General features: G+C 42.5%; 1 protein-coding gene across 1 annotated transcript in view; it reads left to right on the forward strand.

The window, feature by feature from the left end:
• The window catches only part of LOC114446967 (protein kinase C epsilon type-like), a 50,640-nt gene that overhangs the window by 10,448 nt on the left and 19,435 nt on the right, over positions 1–20,757 (forward strand). The window contains exons 2-10 of the mRNA XM_028422888.1: positions 7,330–7,393; positions 11,586–11,754; positions 12,270–12,304; positions 12,402–12,490; positions 12,620–12,752; positions 12,853–12,995; positions 14,048–14,144; positions 14,224–14,492; positions 14,608–14,781. Coding sequence (XP_028278689.1) covers positions 7,330–7,393; positions 11,586–11,754; positions 12,270–12,304; positions 12,402–12,490; positions 12,620–12,752; positions 12,853–12,995; positions 14,048–14,144; positions 14,224–14,492; positions 14,608–14,781 — 1,173 coding nt within the window. The remainder of the gene's footprint in view (positions 1–7,329; positions 7,394–11,585; positions 11,755–12,269; positions 12,305–12,401; positions 12,491–12,619; positions 12,753–12,852; positions 12,996–14,047; positions 14,145–14,223; positions 14,493–14,607; positions 14,782–20,757) is intronic.

Here is a 20,757-nt window from a genome sequence, read left to right on the forward strand (position 1 = left end):
GAAATTTGAGTAGGTACATACCTACTATATACTCTGCAGAGCTCATGCAACATGACCAATAACGTCTAATAAATAATCAAGTGTAGAGGTCAGGCATCTGTGGAATGTCTGTAATGTAATTCACCGTTGAGCAGTTTCAGCATTAAACTTAGTGAGGAGCCGTCTTCATTTCCTCACAAACAGGATGAGCGTGGCGAAAACACCCTGTTGTTCTGCACACATAAACACAGCATTTATTCATATCAGGTTATCATCAAGGTTATCTTTTTACTCGGAGGTTTGAGTCTGCATCATCGTGTACTTTATAGACATACTGCAAGTTAAATCCTAACTGTGTTGTGCAGCTGCTGTTTGAAGGTCGCTCTCCTTCATTCACTCCTTTCTACCTTTGTGTAATTGTGTGTTCCTGTCTGAGGTTCAGCGGCTCTGTAGCTGTTGGTTTCTTTAAGGATGCATGCAGCCACATGACTCCAGCTTGACTAAAGCTCATGTGATACTATAAAAGCTTTGGGACAGCTTTGGGGCTGTCTCTCTGCGTTTCAGAGGAATGCGGCTCGGTGTGATTAGGTTAAAATGAAGCTCATTAAAAAAGCTGCAGTTGACGACATGTGACATTAATGATTGAATCTTTGAATAAACCCCCAGTCAGAAATGTAGACGACTAAAAAAAACAAAACAAAAAAAAAACCTCGGAGGTATCTGAACATGCTCACAGAGACCTTGTGTCCCATGGGCTCCCGATGGACTTGTTGCTATAGATACCATCCAAACAACAAACACTAGGTCACCTTTCTCCAAGGCTTAGGGTTAGCAACATGCGACATCAGAGTTAGGCATCGAAACTTACCGGTTAAGGTGAAGTGTTAAAGACGGGGGGAGGGTTTGGTAAAGATGATGGTTTCTCTTATGCATTCATAACACTGAACACATTTTTAAATGCCCCTCTGCTGTGAGGGGTGCGATATTAACCTTAGTGTACACTGACAGTTGCCACAGTAGGCGACCCTCAGGCTGGATGGCTTCAAAGTAAAATACTTACATTTAAAATCTTTCTAAACATATGATTGTTTCTTGACCGCCCTGTTCTCATTTACACTGCTATAAATTCATGTGGTGAAAAACGTCACTCTTCAATGACTGAACGTTGCCTGCTAGCTGAAATCACAGCTGTTAGTTCTTTCTTCCTTGAGTCACTCTTTTTTATCAACTTGTAAATTGTACCAGTCAAGATGTTTGTCATATGGTGCGTTCAGGGCCTTTAGTGCAGGGCTCTGCAGTGTGCTGTTTATAAAAGGCCAAACAGCCCTAATATAAATCTCTGAGAAGAGCTAATGGCCGACTAATGCTTCAGGTATGTTTTGAGTGCAGGGGAAGGAGGACAATATAATATACTGTCTGTATGTGTGTGTCTGTGTGTCTGTGTGTGTGTTCATGGTGAACAAGTGAACTGAAAAAACGAAAATATAGGCTTGACTGTGTGTGTGTGTGTGTGTGTGCGTATCTGTTACATTGTGTGTATTATAATATATATAGTGTGTGTGTGTGTGTGTGTGTGCGTACATGTGTGTGACTGCACATAGTAGCAGAAGCAGATGGGTGTGTGGGCGGCTTCTTCCACTCTCCTCCAATCAAGCTGAGACTGAGATAACGATAACGATGAGTATTATGGAGGAGACGAATGTATGGAGTGCCTCCATCTTTTCCTGTTCTCCTCTTTCTTGCTGCGCTTTCGCATCCAGTTTCCCCTTACGTGGTAATAATGAATATTAATGCGAAAACTCTCCTATATGACAAATGAGTTGTCACTATAGAAGTGAATGAAAAGCATCCTGTTCCTGTGTCTGTCCTCCACCCTCCCATGAGTCAGTTAGTGGTTAATGCACGTTTCAGCTTGTTCTTTGTTTCTCTCTCTTCTGTTATTCCAGGCAGCGATTGCTATCTCCATCTGTGCGAACCACAACTGCTGACTTTTTGCACAGATGCACATTTGACCTCACATTCAAATGATAAATATTGGCAGAAATGGCCTCGCAGGCATGTGCACAGACAGACTGTGCTGCACGAAGTATGAGGATTGATTTGAGCCTTCAGTTGTATCATTTGCATAAGTTAATCTGCTCTAAACCTACCTTTAAATGTTACGGAATAATGATGTATTCTATTGATTTTTAGATGAATTTAATCATCCAAAATTATTATTTCATGGTTACGTGCATGTTTTCACCTGCTCCTTGTCTGACGTTCTCTTTGCCAGTGAGTGAGTAGTTATTGGTAATTGGTGGCCCTGAATTACATCCATGCTCACAAATATATTGATTGAGTAGCCCAGATAGCGAAGAGTTTTCCTTCTTCAATTATTCAGGTTTCTTGTTACAGTTCTTGGCTCACAGCTGACTCAGTGCTGTCACTTTTTAGCTTGCACTGCAGGAAGTTGGAACGCCTTAGTGGTCACAGCCAGAAGCTAAGGGTCTTGACTTTAAGTCGGCGTGCAGTAAATGTGGGTGGAAATTAGTTTGTGAATCTCTACAACAAACTCTTGTGTGTGTGTGTGTGTGTGTGTGTGTGTGTGTCACCATAGCTGGCCAGTTTACAATGTTGCAACATCACTTATTCAACAGGGACAAATTAGGCAGAGACAGACGATGCTAAAGAGGAGGACAGGCATGAGTGGCTGTCGACAGGAGGCCACTCTGTGTGTGTGTGTCTGTGCCTGTGTGTGAGCTTGGGCCTGGTCTGCTTTGTTTGAAGTAAATCCAGTGCATTAGCAGCAGGAGCCCAGCTGTATAAAGTTATTCTCCAGGGCTTGAAAGTGTGTGTGTGCACGTTTCCTGCATCTTTCCTGCACAGCTTTAATGCCTCCATTTGTTCATCATTAATTGACTGAAGGACGTCAACTGCGAAAGGTATTAATTTAATTGCATCCATTACTGCTGTGTTTTGTGGAGTATTACATGGCACACTCGGACCAGTTTGAAAGGGGAGTCTTTGGACTGACTCCTGGTCTTTCTATTCTTGTGAGGACCTGTTAGACCTAAAGGAGGAGGGGTATTTTTGGAAAGTGAGGACCTGTTGTTCTCTCCTTGTTGTTGAGGTTTACTGTTAAACACACGTCATTTCATACATGTTTGTGAATATTTTATGAAATGATGCCTGTCACTGACTTTTAAAGGATACTTTTCCTTGTATGGGTTCATGTCGAACATTAGTTTAATAAGGGATTATGTTAGTAAGGCCCCTTACAAGTATAGGTGTGTGTGTGTGTTTGTCTGTGAAGGGTCTGCAGTGTGTCACTCCGCGGCGGCTGCGTGCTCTCTGTCAGTGAGAGCACATGAAACACAACGTCCTCCCTGTTCTCTCTCTCACTTTGTCTCTCAGTCAGTCCCTCTGTCTTCTGTCTTGCCATTTAGTTTTTTTTTCATTTTTAATTCATGAATTAATCATCATGCTTTTTAGTTTTTTTTTAGAATGTTCTTTTAAAGCCTCTTTGTCCACGCTGTGATAGCAACAGAAAAACACATGCCTTGTCAATTTTGTAATCAGTATTTTTTTTATGGATTAATAGAGATTTATTTATCAGCTTGTCGTTGTCAAAAAAATAAATAAATAAATAAAACAGCCTGTGGAGCGTGTCCGAGGTGTGTTTGTGTACAGCATGTCTGCAAATCTGAGCCAGGAGTTCAATAAAGTCATGTGCTTTCACTTCAACCTTGACAGACTGTGGGCGTGTTTGTGTGTCTGTGTATGGCATGTGCCTCTCAGTGTGTGTGTGTGTGCTTGGACAAAGCTGGCAGGTGCGGACAGGAGTCAGGACTTGCTGAAGGGCCTTTATTTTTGGGTCAGTCTGAATCAGGAGCTTCAGCTGAAGGAGTTGTGACCACACACACACACATTATGCTGTGTGGAATGTTAATTTGACATCATTTGTAGAGGCCAAATGAACATTAATAATTGATTAACAGAGAAAATAATTGACAGAATTTATTATTACGTTGTGTGTGTGTGATTACATCATGTTACAGCATTGTTACATACAGCTGAATTCATTTTAATGTTACATCCATATTCTAATTCTATCCTAATGTCCAATTGTGATAAATGACCATGGTGTTTCAGCATTGAGCAGGATGATTGATAATCTTGGAACACACACACACACACACACACACACACACACACACACACACACACACACACACACACACACACACACACGAACACACACGAACACACATGAACACACACACATGCTTCAGATGCATTAGAGCAGAGGAGGCAGGATGGAGGGAAACCTGCTCAATTGAGTTAAAGCTTGCAATTTCATTTCCTTGCGTGTGTGTGTGTGCATTTGTGTGTCTCCCTGTGTTGTGTGAGCATACAGTTTGAGTGTGTTAACAGAAAAGTTACTAAATATAGAATAAATCTGACTCCCCTTTAAAGGCAAAAAATACACACACCCTGATACACACACACTGTAAAGATCAAGTGATGTTTGCCATGTAAATGAAAAGGGTGTTCATAGGAAGCTATGGTGATTGGACAAACCACCTGTCAGTCATCACCTGTCATGTTAAACAAATTGTTGCAATAAGCTTTTAAAGAGATTAAAGCTAAAAAAAGAAGAAGCTGCTAGCACATCAGTAGATGGTTTGTGTGTGGTGGGGGGCGTGACGTGTGTGAGGCACCACACAGTTTGGCCGTAACCACGACAACAACAACAACAAAAACAACCCTAAAACCTAAACAACAGATATGCAAATATCTAACGGACAATAGGTTTGAGGAGTGTCAATTTACATGACAAAGTAAATACGCACTGTACATTATTGCTCCTGCAGACACTTCCTTAAACCTTTGACCACCGTGTGCATACAGCTGTGAGCGCTCAGATAAACAAGGGAGGACAAGCCTCGTGCATCCGTGTATGAGACTCAACGCATGCCAACAGAAGTGGACACACACACACTCTGAGGGGCCTTTTCCTTCCTCCACTGCCTCTATATTTAGTGACATCTGCACCTGTGAGTCTGAGCACGCTCAGTAAGCAGCAGATGAATGGAAGGCTGTGACCTCAGAGGAAGGGAGGTGGTGTATGTGTTTGTTTATTTGGAGTTGTTATGACTAAATTACTTTATAGTAGTAACATTTTAGTTTAGTACTTGATGCTGAGTTTGTATTTTAGGCCTGTGAGCAAGGCACACAGTCTTTATTCAGGTCTTCCAGAACTTCTGTTTCCTTGACTATTATGCACACGTCAGCGGAATCAGATGAGATGGTGGCACTTCTGCTGAGACAGTCTTCATCACTTCATCTGTAACCTGCTCTTCTTCCTTTTTGTGTTTTGAACTCAGACCTTCTGGTTGAACTTTTTATTGCCGTCACAGCTTCTCAGGCAGCCACACAGATGAGGATCACTCATGTAGTTTCTGTTAGCGTTGATAAGGCTGTAGCTCTCCGATATGATGCGATGTGTGTTTTTCCTTGCTAACTTTGGTTGCTCTTGTTCTTGTGTATGACTCAGAGCTTGCTTGTAACATTAAAAGGTCCAAATGTAAACTAGCCGCTGCAGACAGTGACGCTATCAGCATCAGCTTTTCGTATTTGATTGAACTACAGTGCTGTTCCTTTTCTTTGTTTGGCAATAAAAACAGCTCAGAAAGTGTCTTTGTTTACATTTATTCAGCCCTGCAACAGCCCTGCTACCTCTCCTCCTCCTCCTCCTGCTCCTCCTCCTCCTGCTCCTCCTCCTGCTCTGTCAGATTCATGGTCATATTCCGCCTGCCTCATCTGTCCATCTGCCACAACGACTTCCTTCCTTCCGCTTCGTCTCGTAGAAAATGCAGATGGATGAGAACAATTATCTTGTTAAACCTCAAAATGCACACAGTGTTCTGACTCGCTTACAGATGGAAATCCATTAAGGTTAAAAAAAATGTGTCACTTCTGTACCTATGACAATGAATATGAAATGTTTCAAAGAAATCAGGCGCTGTGCCCCCACCCCTCCTCCATCCTTGCACTTTTATATTGAAACGAGCCAGCAAACTTTCTCTGTCCTCCCCCTCATCCGTCTCTCTCTCTCTCTCTGCTTTCCATCTCTCACTGTATACATTACTGAACCCACGCCTGCTCGCCTTCACTGCACAAGTCTTCACTTAGTGCACTCTGTGTGTGTGTGAGCACGCACAGGGGGATTATGGACGCTGTGGGTGGTACAAGCATCTGGTAGAGACTCTGTGAACCCCGCAGTGGATGCCCACTTACTTTTATCAGATATCTCCAATGCACTCAGTCACACAGTCTATACTGTGTGTATTCACACGGCCATGCAGGCACAGCTTCAACTTCCCAATCACACTCCTCTTTATGTGTTGTATGAGTGTTCGTCAAGTGTATAGTATACTGTGTGTGGGTGTGTGACGGGAAATGTGTCAACCTCTAGTTTGTGGTGGCATCACCATAGTGTGTGTGTGTGTGTTTTTTTTTCCCTACAGCCTTCTTTGTTCTTTATGTTGCCACAATACTGCTGTGGTGCAAGTTATACTGTGAGATTATGATTAAATGGTGATGTCACAGTTTCTGTCTGTGGGTCACAGATGTCAGAAGAAGCGTCTTATAGAAGTGTCCTACACTGCAGGGGATATGGCACGTGTGCAGCAGTTTTACACACCTGACACTTATGCACTGAACCTGTCGTCCTAACTGTAAATCAGAAAGGCAATGCAGAGGAAACACATGACATGCCAGCTGAGCTCCTGTGAGATCACACCACACACAGATCTGTCTTACAGCTACGCGTGTTGAACCATGGATGGTTCGGACCAATCAGTGTCCTGACAGGAAGTACGCTCTGTTAAAGGCTTGTTTTACAGTGGACTTACTGACACATTAACTCCTCAGCTGCATTTTATTTTGGAATACATTCCCTATATGACATAAATGAGGACAGACATTGATAAACTCTGCTGCTCGACTGCTTCTAATTTACCTTTATCTGTGTTTTTCACAAATAGGCTTTTAGGAATTTGTCTGCAATTAAAAAAAAATGCAGCCATGTTTCTGCATGAGCTTCTGTTCCACCACATTCATCCACACAATGTGGCCCTTTCATTGCTCTGTGTGGAAATGTTGAAACATGATTCTGCATATGGGTGGCATGAAGAACTTTAGCCCCCTTTACAGAGTCATAATTTAAGAGCTGTCTGTAACAAAAATATATCAAAAAAAAACACTGCAGACAGAAACCTACTAGTAGTTGTCAGATTACAGATTACAGATTGTAATTTGTAACTCAGGTCTGTCTCTCACGTCACCTTTTTCCTCTGTGTGCAGATTGACTTGGAGCCGGAGGGGAAAGTGTACGTCGTTATTGACCTATCAGGATCTTCCAGTGAAGGTAAGACCTGTGTTGATTTTTTTTTTATACAAAGGTCAGGGGACATGTGTGTGTAACAGCGCTCTCACTTTATTGCATCTCTTGTTAATGGCTGTTGTGTAATCTTCACAGAGGCTTTCAGTCTAAAGCGATGCTCCCTGCCATTTTATTTTCTCTGGATTATCTGCTGGTGAAGCTTTTGTCAGGCTAGCACAGATACAGATATGTTGTGCTGGGTTAGCTTACAAACCTTAGAAGTAGTGGTGGTAAAGACTGACATTAGACCAGTTAAATAGATATTTATAAGTATTTGATGTGTGTGAAGTCATGCAGAGAAGCCAGCACACCATAACACTTTTTTTATAACAAAGTGTGTAAAAAATAAGGAAAAACAAACAAGCAGTTTAATCATGTGCATTCATTTCGATCTACATCACTGTAATGCTAATGTTTTATGCATAAACTTAATGTGTTATTATTGAGCTCTTAGTGGATATTTAGGTCACAGAAATCCAGCCCTTAATGTTTTACTTGCATTAATGGTTCAGTTTCTACACATTAATAATAAAATACAGCTTTTGATATTTAGAATATATCACAATAGGAGAAGGAAACGTGTGAAAGCTGTCAGATGTGCTGACTGACGAGTCTGTACTTTCTGTGTAGGACTTCCCTTTTTGTGTGTGTGTGTGTGTGTGAAAAAGTGAAGTTAGAAGTGAGTCAGCCTTGTAATCAACAGCGTCAGGAAATAGACATTATAGGGTTTCTGTGCATTAGTCTGACAGCAGTGATGTCATGCATGTTAGTGTTTTCCAGCAGAAGGTGATGATGTTTGAACTTCACAGACACATGCTGGGGTTGATCACTGATGCATCGACTAGCTGCTGACATATGATGTTTGACCGAAAAATGTGCTGCAAAAACCAGAAACCACATCGTTTAAAGATGAACAAAGATGAACAGAGATGGAGAAGTAACATACATATCTTAATGGATTTCTCAGCATCCAAGCCACCATTAGGAAGTGATGTAATAGCTGCGCTAAGGTTGGTTTAGCAACATCACTTCTGCATTACATATGGCATCATAAACCCTTTCTGACTTCAGTTCCATTTTAATAAAGCTAACAGGAAAGAGTCCTCCTGACTTAGTAGATGACTTTTAATGACTTTATGTGGGTGTTTTTTTTATGATCAGTTTTATGAAGTCAACAAAGGTGATATCAGTGAAATAATATCTCAGTATTCTGATAATCTTGTGTTAATTCTGTGTCAATAAAGCAGACACTGCATGATGGCTAAGGTTGAGTGAAACAATAGTTGTGTAATTTTTGGTGTGAGTCATATTTGTACAGCGTGGCTGTTGTGTAAAATTACAGGAAGCCTGAACACACACAAGAGACACAAATAAGAGATCACCTGTCAGACACTTCCAAGGAACCACACAGGGAGACAGGGAGGTGTTTTAACGGGAATTCCTGGCAGGCGTGCAGCATCTACCAGGCGTAAACATTTCAAGCTCTAAAGGACAAAATGACTTAACAAAAGTGAAGTATCAGCACTAATTCCTTTAGTTACACACCTAGGAATGTTTTTTTTAAGCTACCTGGCAGGACGGTTGTTCCAAGCACCACACTGACTCCATCATGTTGATGGTGGCTCTGTGGGTGTCGGACCATCTGTTGCAGGTATACTGAATGTTGAAGAATGTTGAATGTGGCTTCATGTGTAGCTGCAGAAGCAACTGCCTTGACATTTGTAGCAGAATTAATATCAGAACAATATGAGCTTATAGATCATGAAAGATCAGCCCCAAAAAAACAAACACACAGGGGCCATTGCAGTGTGTGGTCAGTGTGCTGAGCTTCTGATGAAGCCCAGGTTGCTTTGATAGCAGGTTTCTGCTGTATGTTTGTTTGCCAATGCAGCATGAGTTGCTCAGGTCGGACGGTACTCATACACACACATTTCATTAACAGCATATTATTCGGTGTGAGTATCAATTCTGTGGAAAAGGCAGTGAACTTCTCCATAAAGTCTGTCAGCACATGTAAGCACCACATGCTCTAAAACCTACATCTAAAACAGACGGCTGTGTTGACTTTATGAAACTCACTAAAACATGAGCGGCAGTTAACAAAGCAGCAACAGACTGTGGAAACTTCAAACACCTCTCTGCTTTTCCTCCAAACTCTAGAAGCTTGATTTCCAAATGTAATAAAAAATGTAGTTTTATCTAAAAAACAGGGCTTTTGGACCACTTAGCAGAGCAAGATGCTTCTGTCAGCTGTGGCTGATATTTAACTGCAGCCTTCTCTGAGCATGCCAGCGCAGTGCTCCCTTAAGTTCTTAAATCCACATTTTTAACTGTGGAGTTTTGAATGTGGCTGCCTGCATTTATAGACTGGTTTTTGTGATGTGTGTGTGTGTGCCAGATTACATGTGAGAGAGACATGACGGACTGGAAGAGGAGAAACACAGAGGGAGTTATCTGAAGGTCGAGAGGGAGGGGTGGGGGTGATAAATTGATTAGTAAAGTGGAGTGTTCTCTAATGGACCAGTTACATCACTGGAAGTGAGAGAGAGGCAGAAAGGGGGGGGGGTCTCATTTCTGCTGGAAATATTCATTTTCTTTTATGTCTTCTTTATAATTGTATTTTTTCTGTCTGCTGCCTTTTCTGTCTGCTTTCTGTGCATGTGTGTGTGTGTGTGTGATCTGCTAAAATTGCAGTCATTACTTAAATGTGTTTGCATAGCAGAGAACACATGGATGAACTGTCAGGCCTGAGAGCTGCAATCAACCTATTAGCTTTAATACACACACAGGCCAGACAGACAGACACACACACACACACACACACAGCTCTGTTGCCACCAGGACAGGATGATACGCTGCTGCTTGTCACTGTTATTAACTATGAGACCTTTATTTTGAAAGAATCCTCAAGGGCCTCAAATATTAAACATCCTAAACATTTGCATGCTAAAACTTTTTCATATTAGCCTGTTGATACATTTAGCTCGAAGCACCTTGGTTGGTCACATAAACTTGCTAGTTGTAGTATTTTATTACTGTAGTGTTATTGATGGACATCCTGCAGTCGATGTATGTCCACCTGGTCGTCTGTCCAAGGTTTTGCTCCAGACGGTGGAGACGGTTCTGTGTTGAAAGTTGTAGTTTGAGCTTGAGTATGTAGCAGTGTATCCTATAGGTTTTCACTTCCTGTTAATAAACAGCAAGCATGCCTATGTTGTCACCTGTTAGTTACTCTGATTGTTTTTTTTTAACTTCTGGGGTCGTCGTCAGGACATCAGAGATGAGAAACGTGTCCACCGCAGCCACCCTGTCTACCAGTGTACCCTCCCCAGTACAAGACGCTGAGTCTTAACAAGGTTGCTAGGCAGCAGTCGTCAGTTGCTAGGTGATGCTGATGGCGTACAGCAAAAGGGGCTGAAAGAGTAGGGCTGAGGACAGGCAGAACATGACAGGGAGGCAGGAATGTACAATGAGTCCCAGAGGCTAAAAAATGTGAAGTTTGTCAGAGATGATGGAGCAGGAGCAGAGCACGCTGTAGGTGCACAGGAAGCTGCTCGTTAGGATGCAATTCCTCCTGTGTGTAAGTTGGTGTTTACTCATTTGTTTGCACAGAAATACATTGTTCCGGAGATCTAGATACTTCCCTAAATATGTATCAGTACAATGAACAGATTAAGGTCAGATTAGGTCAATTTATTTTTGGATTATCTGCGAGACAAGATTGTTTTGACTCTCAGCACAGGAATATTAATCCATCTTTCTCTCTCCACTCCGCCTAATTAAATTACAGTGAAGTGTCTTCCTCGCTCACTTGCTCGACTCAGGTAGTGTTTGTGTGTGTAATTAACAGAGGGTTAGGCAGTAATTGAAACATCTGCTGTTCCACTGGGAATCCCCTCAGTAATTGAACAGAAAAGGCTGGAGAGACGAAGGCAGAGTGAGGGACTCTCTGTTTGGAAGAAGACCAGCGTGTCTAATTTATCACTGAGGGCTCGTCCTCCTCATTAATGTCAGTCGTGTATCCTCTGCACCATCTAGTGGCCGCCTCCTGCAAGTGCAGATGTTATTTGCACATAGCACTGCGCTGTCATAGATGCAGATCTGCATTTGCTTTGAATCAGAAGCGACTGAGTCATTAAATACTCTTTTTATGTGTTTCGTGTGTGTGTTTGAGCAGCGGCGCCAGTACCCACAGAGAATGAGGAGCGTGTGTTTCGGCAACGGATGCGTCCCAGGAAGCGGCAGGGCGCCGTCCGCCGAAGGGTCCACCAGGTTAACGGACACAAGTTCATGGCCACCTACCTGAGACAGCCCACCTACTGCTCACACTGCAGGGACTTCATCTGGTTAGAAATACACACACACCTGCATATTACTGTTATTTTTCTGCAGACATGTGATTTTTACATCAATCAAGCAGACACAACTCATCCAACGCCTTCACCCAGTTTCCCCTGCTAACCTGCTCTCTTGTTTACACGTAAGTGCAGTGGAGCTGAGAGTAATAAACAAAGCCAGCTGTGTTTGTTTCCATCCCAACAAACTGCGTTAGCTCCATTCACATGGAAACCATGTGGCCTCGGCACGACGCTCGCTTTCAGCTCAGCACTGAAAGAGCATTTGATGTGTAATCAGAATCACAAGCTGTGTTTGAGACTTTCAGCGTCTCAGTCAGAATCAAAACAAACCCTCCAACAAGCAAAGTAGTGTCCATCCCTACATACGGAATCCTGTAATAATTAGTTTAGAAGCAGCTAATGATACCCTCTGAATGGAAAATGATTTATTAGCTTTGCAAGTGTTGTAATCTGATTACAGGAACATGTATTCTGATTACAGTGATGTTTGTGTTTCTTTGTAGGGGTGTTTTAGGAAAGCAGGGCTACCAGTGTCAAGGTAAGGTGGTGTTATTTCATGAACAGTACTAAGCTCAAAATACAAATATATAAAAACCTGCTTTATCAATCTGTGTGCTGTTTTTTTTTTCCTGCAGTGTGTACCTGTGTCGTCCATAAGCGCTGCCATGAACTGATCATTACTAAGTGTGCAGGAATGAAGAAGCAGGATGACACAGTCGGAGAGGTACAGGCCTACCAATACAGTCACTTGTAGTTTTTCAGTCAGACTTCCTGTTTATTTCAGGGTTAAAATGGTGTTCCTGGTTATAAGTGGCAACAAACATTTCTATCACTGTAACTTTTCTTCTTGCAGTCAGTGGGGTCTCAGAGGTTCAGTGTCAACGTGCCGCACAAGTTCAGCATCCACAACTTTAAAGTTCTCACCTTCTGTGATCACTGTGGGTCTCTGCTGTGGGGTCTGCTTCGACAAGGACTCCAGTGTAAAGGTACATACAAATGGACCTTTGGGTTTTTATACATACATTGCATAATGCATGCAAGTGTTCTGAAAGACCTTGTGTGTGTGTGTGTGTGTGTGTGTGTCAGTTTGTAAAGTAAATGTACACAGACGCTGTGAGAGTAACGTAGCTCCAAACTGTGGTGTGGACGCCAGAGGGATCGCTAAGGTCCTGTCTGACCTCGGAGTGACGCCAGACAAGATCTCCAACAGCGCCCAGAGACGAAAAAAGGTCAGAAGAGTCCACTGAGAAATGCTAAGAGCCTTGGAACAATTATATATTTTATTCAAGTAATACAATTAGTTTTTAAAATCAAATTAGAGTGCTGGGGTTTTTTCCTGTGTAGAAGGAGGAATAAACTACCAAAAAATATTTGAGTCTAAATAATTATAACCATATTTAACTCGGTTAACCCCAGACATCATCAGTGGCTTTAAAATGTGTGCGTTTTTTATGTTAACAGAACAATCTGCACTTTCTGCTCTCTTTAGGAAGGCCTTAATAAGTCATTTGTGCCCAGTAGTCACATGACAGACATTTAGTAAATACACTGCTCAAAAAATAAAGGGAACACTTAAAACCACTTAATGCATTAGCCATTGTGAGACCATATGCTGGTGCAGTGGGCCCTGGGTTCCTTCTGATGCATGACAATGCTAGGCCCCATGTGGCTGAAGTGTGTCAGCAGTTCCTGCATGATGAAGGCATTGATGCTATGGGCTGGCCTGCCCGTTCCCCGGACCTCGCACATTTGCCATGTTGCACCACAGACTGTCCAGGAGTTGACTGATGCTTTAATCCAGGTCTGGGAGGAGATCCCTCAGGACAACATCCTACGCCCCATCAGGAGCATGCCCAGGCGTTGTAGGAAGGTCACACGTGGAGGCCACACACACTACTGAGCCTCATTCTGACTTGTCTTGAGGAACTTCCACTCAAGCCAGATAAGCTTGTGATGTGATTTTCCACTTTCATTTTGAGTATGGTTCCAAATCCAGACCTCCATGGGTTAATAATTTTGATTTACATTGATCATTTTTATGTTATTTTGTCCTCAACATATTCCACTATGTAATGAATGAAGATTTTCAACTGGAATATTTCATTCATTGAGATCTAGGATGGGTTATTTCAGTGTTCCCTTTATTATTTGAGCAGTGTTTTTAGCTGTTCTGCATTTGGACTTTAATGGACTAGAATGTATTGACTATGATAATAATGAAACTCATGATGATGATGATGATGATGATGATGATGATGATTCGTGTGTTTCCTTTGATTAGCTTCCTCAGGCTCAGGATCCTCAGCAGCCGCTATCAGTAACGCCTCAGACGGAGGACGATCGCTCAAAGTCTGCCCCCACCTCCCCGTGTGACCAGGGTAGGAAAACCTCTGAACATAAACTGCAAACCAAACAAAGTTCACCGCAGCTCAGTTTTTAAAAATGTTTTTTTCACAGATGCAAAGGAACTGGAGAACATCCGGAAGGCTCTGTCCTTTGACCACCGCGGAGAGGAGCACAAAACACATCCTCTCTCATCCCCCTCTTCTGTTGCCGCGGTAACAGGTGACACCCACGGAGAAAGCGGTGACAGCAGCGTCGCAGTGAAAGGTGCAGGAAGCCAAGAGAACGGAGAGGTCAAAGGTCACAGCGCTTCACAGGTCAAGAGGATGAACTTGAATGACTTTGTGTTCATCAAGGTGCTGGGAAAAGGAAGCTTTGGGAAGGTGAGTGTGTGTGAGATAGAGAGTGGGACACTCAGCTACTTGTCACTTAATTAGTCAGATTGGATAGAAGTGGAACAAGAGAAACCAATTCTGTGTTGCAATGTCATGTGACCAGGTGATGCTGGCGGAGCTGAAAGGCAGCGACGAGGTCTATGCTGTCAAAGTGCTGAAGAAGGACGTGATCCTGCAGGACGACGACGTGGACTGCACCCTGACGGAGAAACGGATTCTGGCACTGGCCAGAAAACACCCCTACCTGACACAGCTCTTCTGCTGCTTCCAGACTGAGGTATGAACCAAGCAGCAACCTTCGGGGCTCAAAGTTGAAGCCCATGCGGAAGTGTCAAAACTTGTAATTCACGCTGCAACAGCTGGGGGTTGGCTCCAAAAGCGAGTAATTTCCCATAGACTCCCATGTTAAAATGGCCGATTTCACAGCAGAAAAGAACATGTTTACAGCCTGGTACAAAAAACCACTCTGGTCTCAGATGATAGGTTCTCTTCTAGTGTCAATTGTACGGGGGGTGAATTTTTTTACAACTCACTCGTTTCAATTGTATTCTGACTTAAAATTACGCCTAATTATGGGCGTTGCCGCTTGAGTGACAGACAGTTGACGTATCACAGCGTGAGTTTCCTGCTCCCACGATCGCCCGCCCCCCTAAACCCCGCTCGTGCTCCCCCTCTTTGTCCATATTCGGAGTTTTAGTTGACGTGACGCTGCCAACATGCCGGCGGTCATCACGTCCCGGAACCTTCCACTGAGACTCAAAACGGCTCTTCAGAAACAAACGGGTGGTGCCACGGAAGCTCTGTCCATAGTTTTTACTGTCAATGGTATGAACACACACAATGCAGACACTCTTTGCACCACCAGAGGGCAGCATCACACAGAATATGAATCTGGCTTCCAGCTGTGCAGATTTCAGACATGCAAGCACATAAAGACAAAAACCTTCCAAAACATCTGTTACACCACAACTCAGATTAACATATATCTGTTTTAAACAAGAACATAAGTGTTTAACATAAAAAAACAACAACTTTGAGCCATGATGAATCTGAGCGGTCTCCACATGATTTGAGGTCAAAGGCTGCTTCAGTTTCTCCTGGACAATGTACAGTTGGTGCCTTCGTAGGACACAACATGGACAAAACATATTAGTGTTCATGTTCTAAATTTGTCACACAAAGCCTTCTTAATTTCATTGAGTGGACCCACCCACCTAACCCACCTGTACACGCTGATATAAAAATGGCTAAAATGAATATACTAATAAAATACTGTAAATTCTAAGAGAGTTACAGCACACATTTTGGCAGCTCTTAATAATGGTAACTATAATAGAAATACTGTAGTGATCCTTATTTTTGTAGCTGTATCCCTGCAGGCGAGTACTGTGGGAGAAAACGTCTCAAGCAGCTTAAACACTGAAGTCATTAGCAAAGCACCTGCCCGGCTGCTCATTGAAAGATCTGCATTTTGTCCCCTTCACTTCAGTCTTCCTGCTTGCTCCTTCACACGCTGCTCTGCTTTCATCATCTCCACTTTCAGCCTATTTATCAGTCTATAGACAGACACACAAAGAGGGCAGCCGTGGGTGGAACGCTGCTGAGAGGGCAGCCCTTCCACACCACCGTGTGTTTTGTCTATCGCATGTTGCATAAGTGTTCCTGTGTGGAAAACATATAGGCGGAGGGTGTGTGTGTGAGCTGCTTCCAGTTTGACAACTTGCCAACTGAAATGGGTCACATGTCGCACTGATGTGCAAAGTCCTTTTTACTGCAACTTGAGCCTGACGGTGCTGAGAAGCCAAACAGGTGTTTGATGATTCAGACCTGAACAAAATGCAAGCTGCACTCAAAGAGAACTACCTGAAGACAGCTTTGTTAGGTTTACTGTTGTTTTGAATGAACAGATGTAACTCTGCATCTTTAGATAAGGACTGTGCGAAGTTTCCATAGGTGAAAATCTGATATTTTCACCTATGTTTTGGCGGAGGCTGGTGTTAAAATCAGAGTGTGTGTCACTCTTCTCACAGCTGAATTCCCAGATTAAACTGAAATGTCTTCTTTCATCTAAAGATAAGGATTAACCCCGTTTATCCAAAAAAAGAAACATGACTCAATCAAACAATGCATAGTTCAGACATGTTTGTTGGATGACGGGGCCACTTATCGGACTGGTAGTTCTGTGGTCTACTTTTTCACTGTGTAATTTAAATGATATGCCTAGAAACTTTTATCTTTTCATTTAATCAAGGAGCGATCATGGACTATAAATAAAAAATAATGCAGCTCTGACAAAACATCTCACTTATGGGATCTGCCATGTTAGAAGTCTGTGCAGTAGAGGTGAAGCCTCATTATTGCTGTTCAGCCCAAAACACCCAATCCCATCGCTCACACCTCTCCCTCAGATTAACCGCATCAAGATGTTTTGGCCTCACTTCTGTCAGCTGTCATGTCATCCATCTTTATATACAGTCTATGGAAGAGATTAAATGATACGCTAACATCAAGGTATGTTGCCTATGTAGACTTATCTTCCAGAGGAGGGTAGATGCAGCAACCGGTGGAGACTTCAGGATGGGGTGGAGATTAGGAGGAGGAATGTTGCATGAAAACAGGCTAAAAGACAGAATAACAAGCTGCAGTAAGTTTGAAAGGAAGGAGAAGAGAGACGGAGAGGAAGCCAGAGACGCAGAGAAATGAAATAAGAACTTCCTCTTGTGGCCTCTGGGGGCATGGCTCCAAAAGTGAGTTAACTGTCATAGAAATGTTAAAACATGATACAAAAACTGCTGTTCTAATAATAACCTCAGATGTACAGTGGAGCTGTTTGTGTGAGTGACAGACAGGACTGTTGTTAAAATCATCTTCTATTGCTCCAAATGAATAGCAGATGGATGCACATAAGGAATCCACTCGTACTGTAACGTGCTTATACTTAAGGCCTTTCACCTGAAGTCTGCACACGTGTGTTGTGTAACTTAGGGAATTCAGACACAAACAACATCAAGCTTTGTTTTTTTCTTCACGTTGCCTGCCGTGCCTGGCTACATGTTTCTATTGGCTTCATTTTTTTTTAACCCTGCCACTTGGTTCAATCTTACTGATGTTACATGGTGTCACATTTTGTTTGTTTCTGAGTGGAAGATTTTGCCCTTATTTCTCCCCACACAGTTGTTTAGTAGGTGGAGAATGAATTACATTCAGCCTGAAAGTTTTATTTTGAATTTAAAAACATTTACCTGCTACCCCTGATAATCAGGGAGGGATCTACCACAGCCAGTCTTGTAAATACATTTGAGCAGAACAGTCATATTCTGCTGGGGATGTCAGGAAGGAGGACTGACGGCAGTCTGTTTGTTTTCTCTGAACTCTAATGATGGCGTCTCCTGTATTTATTCCTGTTTAAGAGACAGTGTTCTGAGACATTTTGTTTTCCTTCTCTCTCCATGTTTAATTCATTATTTTCTCTTTCTGCTTCTTATTGACACACACACACACACACACACACGCACACACACACACACACACACACACACACACACACACACACACACACACACACACACACACACACACACACACACACACACGCCCTGCAGCAGTCAGGGGTGATTGTGAGTGTGTTCTTGGACAAAACAAAGGAGCTGACTTATGTAACTGCTTTGATGCTTATCAGACATGATTTGTATTTCATATGTTATGTGACCACTCCTTCATCACCTGCTTCCAACCAACCACCTCTCGCTCTTCTTCTTCAGTTACTAACTGCTTTGGATCTGATGTTATTACTAAAAACAAACCCACACATGCATATTGTGTGTCACACTTCACCTCTTACATAAAGCACGCCCCACTCGGCCCGTCGCCAGGCCGATCCACATCCACTCAATGTGCTCATGTATTAGCTCACTTGGCCATGACAGTATATAGGCCAGAGGATGATTATTCAGTCTGCTCCGGAGGTTCTGTATGATACACTATAGTTTGATAAAGTACTCACATAAGTATTAGTTTTTGTAGTCAATAAAATGCAATGTTAACCATGGACAGTGAACACACCACCACCTCTGGAGCACGAGCAGCTAGAGACATCTTGTAATCGTCAAAATAATAATGGCAGAACATCCCTCAAACAATGTACATATTTTCTCTCTGTCTTTTCTTCCTGTGAACCCACACAATCTATGTCCACTCATCTTTACTTGTCCAATCACAGACTGTTTATAGGTCCCTTGACGTCCTCTACCCACAGGCCTCCCATGCAGAAAACGTGTGTTCAGATGATGAAAAATGACATTATTTGTGCATTAAGATTTTTTATACAAAACAATACAAGCATCCATCTTCTTACGCTACTTTGTTCTGTACAGGGTGACAGAGGCAGGAGTCTATCACAGCTGTCAGGGTATACCCTGAGATTAACAGATGAACAGATGAAATACACAGGGACACATAACCATTCATGCTCACACTCACACGCTAATTTAGAGTACCCAATTAACACATTTGTGGGCAGCAGTGGCTCAGTGGCAGGGTTGTTGTTCAATCCCAACTCCTCCCTAGTCACTGTTGTGTGTCCTTGGGCAAGGCACTTTACCCGCATGAATTGTGTATAAAACATTAATTATAGTTAATTGCTTGTGACTTCTATTTTTTAATTTTTCAATTTAAGTGGAGTGATCTACAAAATATTTGTTATTCTTTTATAATTTGATATATCATTGAAAATGATGTATTAGTATCATTTATGCATAAATAAACATAGCATAATAAAATGTTTGGTTGGTATATTTACAAAGATCATTATTTTTTTTTATTTTTTTTTTTATTAATAATTAGTTTCATTCACCCTGTCAATTATCACAGAATAAAGCTGATAATGCAAATGTTGTAAATGGATGGATGGACTAAATAAACAAAAAAATCTTTAAAAAAAATGTCCTGATAATAAATTAAATAAATTATGTTTTGTTTGAAGGACAATTTTCATTTATGATATTAATTCATAAAATTTGTAGCATTTTTATTTGAATAGAATTAATTCAAATTTATTCGTCTTATGTCAAAGCGCCCTTTCAAGGAGTTCTTTAGTGCACCGTGGCGACATCATCACACTAAAAAGAGTCTTTGTACTTTGTGTGACCTGTGTTCTACCTACAGCCTCGCCTCCCTCCCTCTTTCTCTCCTTAATCGACTGTGGGATCACAGCCGTTCCCCTATCGGCCTAATTACCACAGAGAAATGTAAATAACATTATACAACAGTAGCGCTGGGCCTCATTCACACTGAGGCCAGGCAGGGAAGGGAAGTGAAGTCAGGAAAGAAAGTGGACGAGGAAGTGCAGATAGAGAGAGGAGAAAAATGAGGATGATGAGAGGATAAAGAAGAAAAAAAACAAGGAGAGCAGAGAGAGGTTCTTGTTGTTAGTGCTTGTGAGGTATGCGGCTAAATTTGGACAAAGTAAAAGCAGAGATGATAAAACGAGGTGAAAGCAGAAGGTAGAAAGAGAGAACAGGACAGATTACGGTGAAGAGGGAGTGTTTTTAATGAGCTGTAATTGGTGAACATCAGAGAAAGCAGAGACAGCCAGAAACCAGACAGGTACATTAATGAAGCTTTGTTCTCCTGTGCGTAGAACAGAGAGAGACTGATGGACCGACACAGGAAGATAGGAAGACAGATAGACATCAGGACAGACACGGGACGATGCTGTGAGTCACAAGGTTCATGCACATGTCTGAAATCAAAGGTGGGAACTACACAACTGATCCTCAGCAACATTGGCCCCGTTCACACTGGAGAAAGTCAATCCGCACTCAATCCGGCTTAATCCGGCTTGTTTGCGGCCCTCCAAACCACTAGGTGGCGCCTCGTGATATACAGAGTCCTTTCAGCCCACGGTAGGACCGCGTGTGCGCATGCGTCGCGTGGTTTTTTTGTCCCGTGTCGTGGCCCGTGAACTGGAAGTAGCACATCGCTAACCAGACGTAGCGTGTCGCTACGTCCTGAGCCACATTTGAGCCAATCCTACACATACACAGCTGTCAGGGTATACCCTGAGATTAACAGATGAACAGATGAAATACACAGGGACACATAACCATTCATGCTCACACTCACACTTATGGCTAATTTAGAGTACCCAATTAACCTAACACATTTGTGGGCAGCAGTGGCTCAGTGGCAGGGTTGTTGTTCAATCCCAACTCCTCCCTAGTCACTGTTGTGTGCCCTTGGGCAAGGCACTTTA

This window comes from Parambassis ranga, chromosome 15 (genome assembly GCF_900634625.1).
Source record: "Parambassis ranga chromosome 15, fParRan2.1, whole genome shotgun sequence".
Classification (NCBI taxonomy): Eukaryota; Metazoa; Chordata; class Actinopteri; family Ambassidae; genus Parambassis; species Parambassis ranga.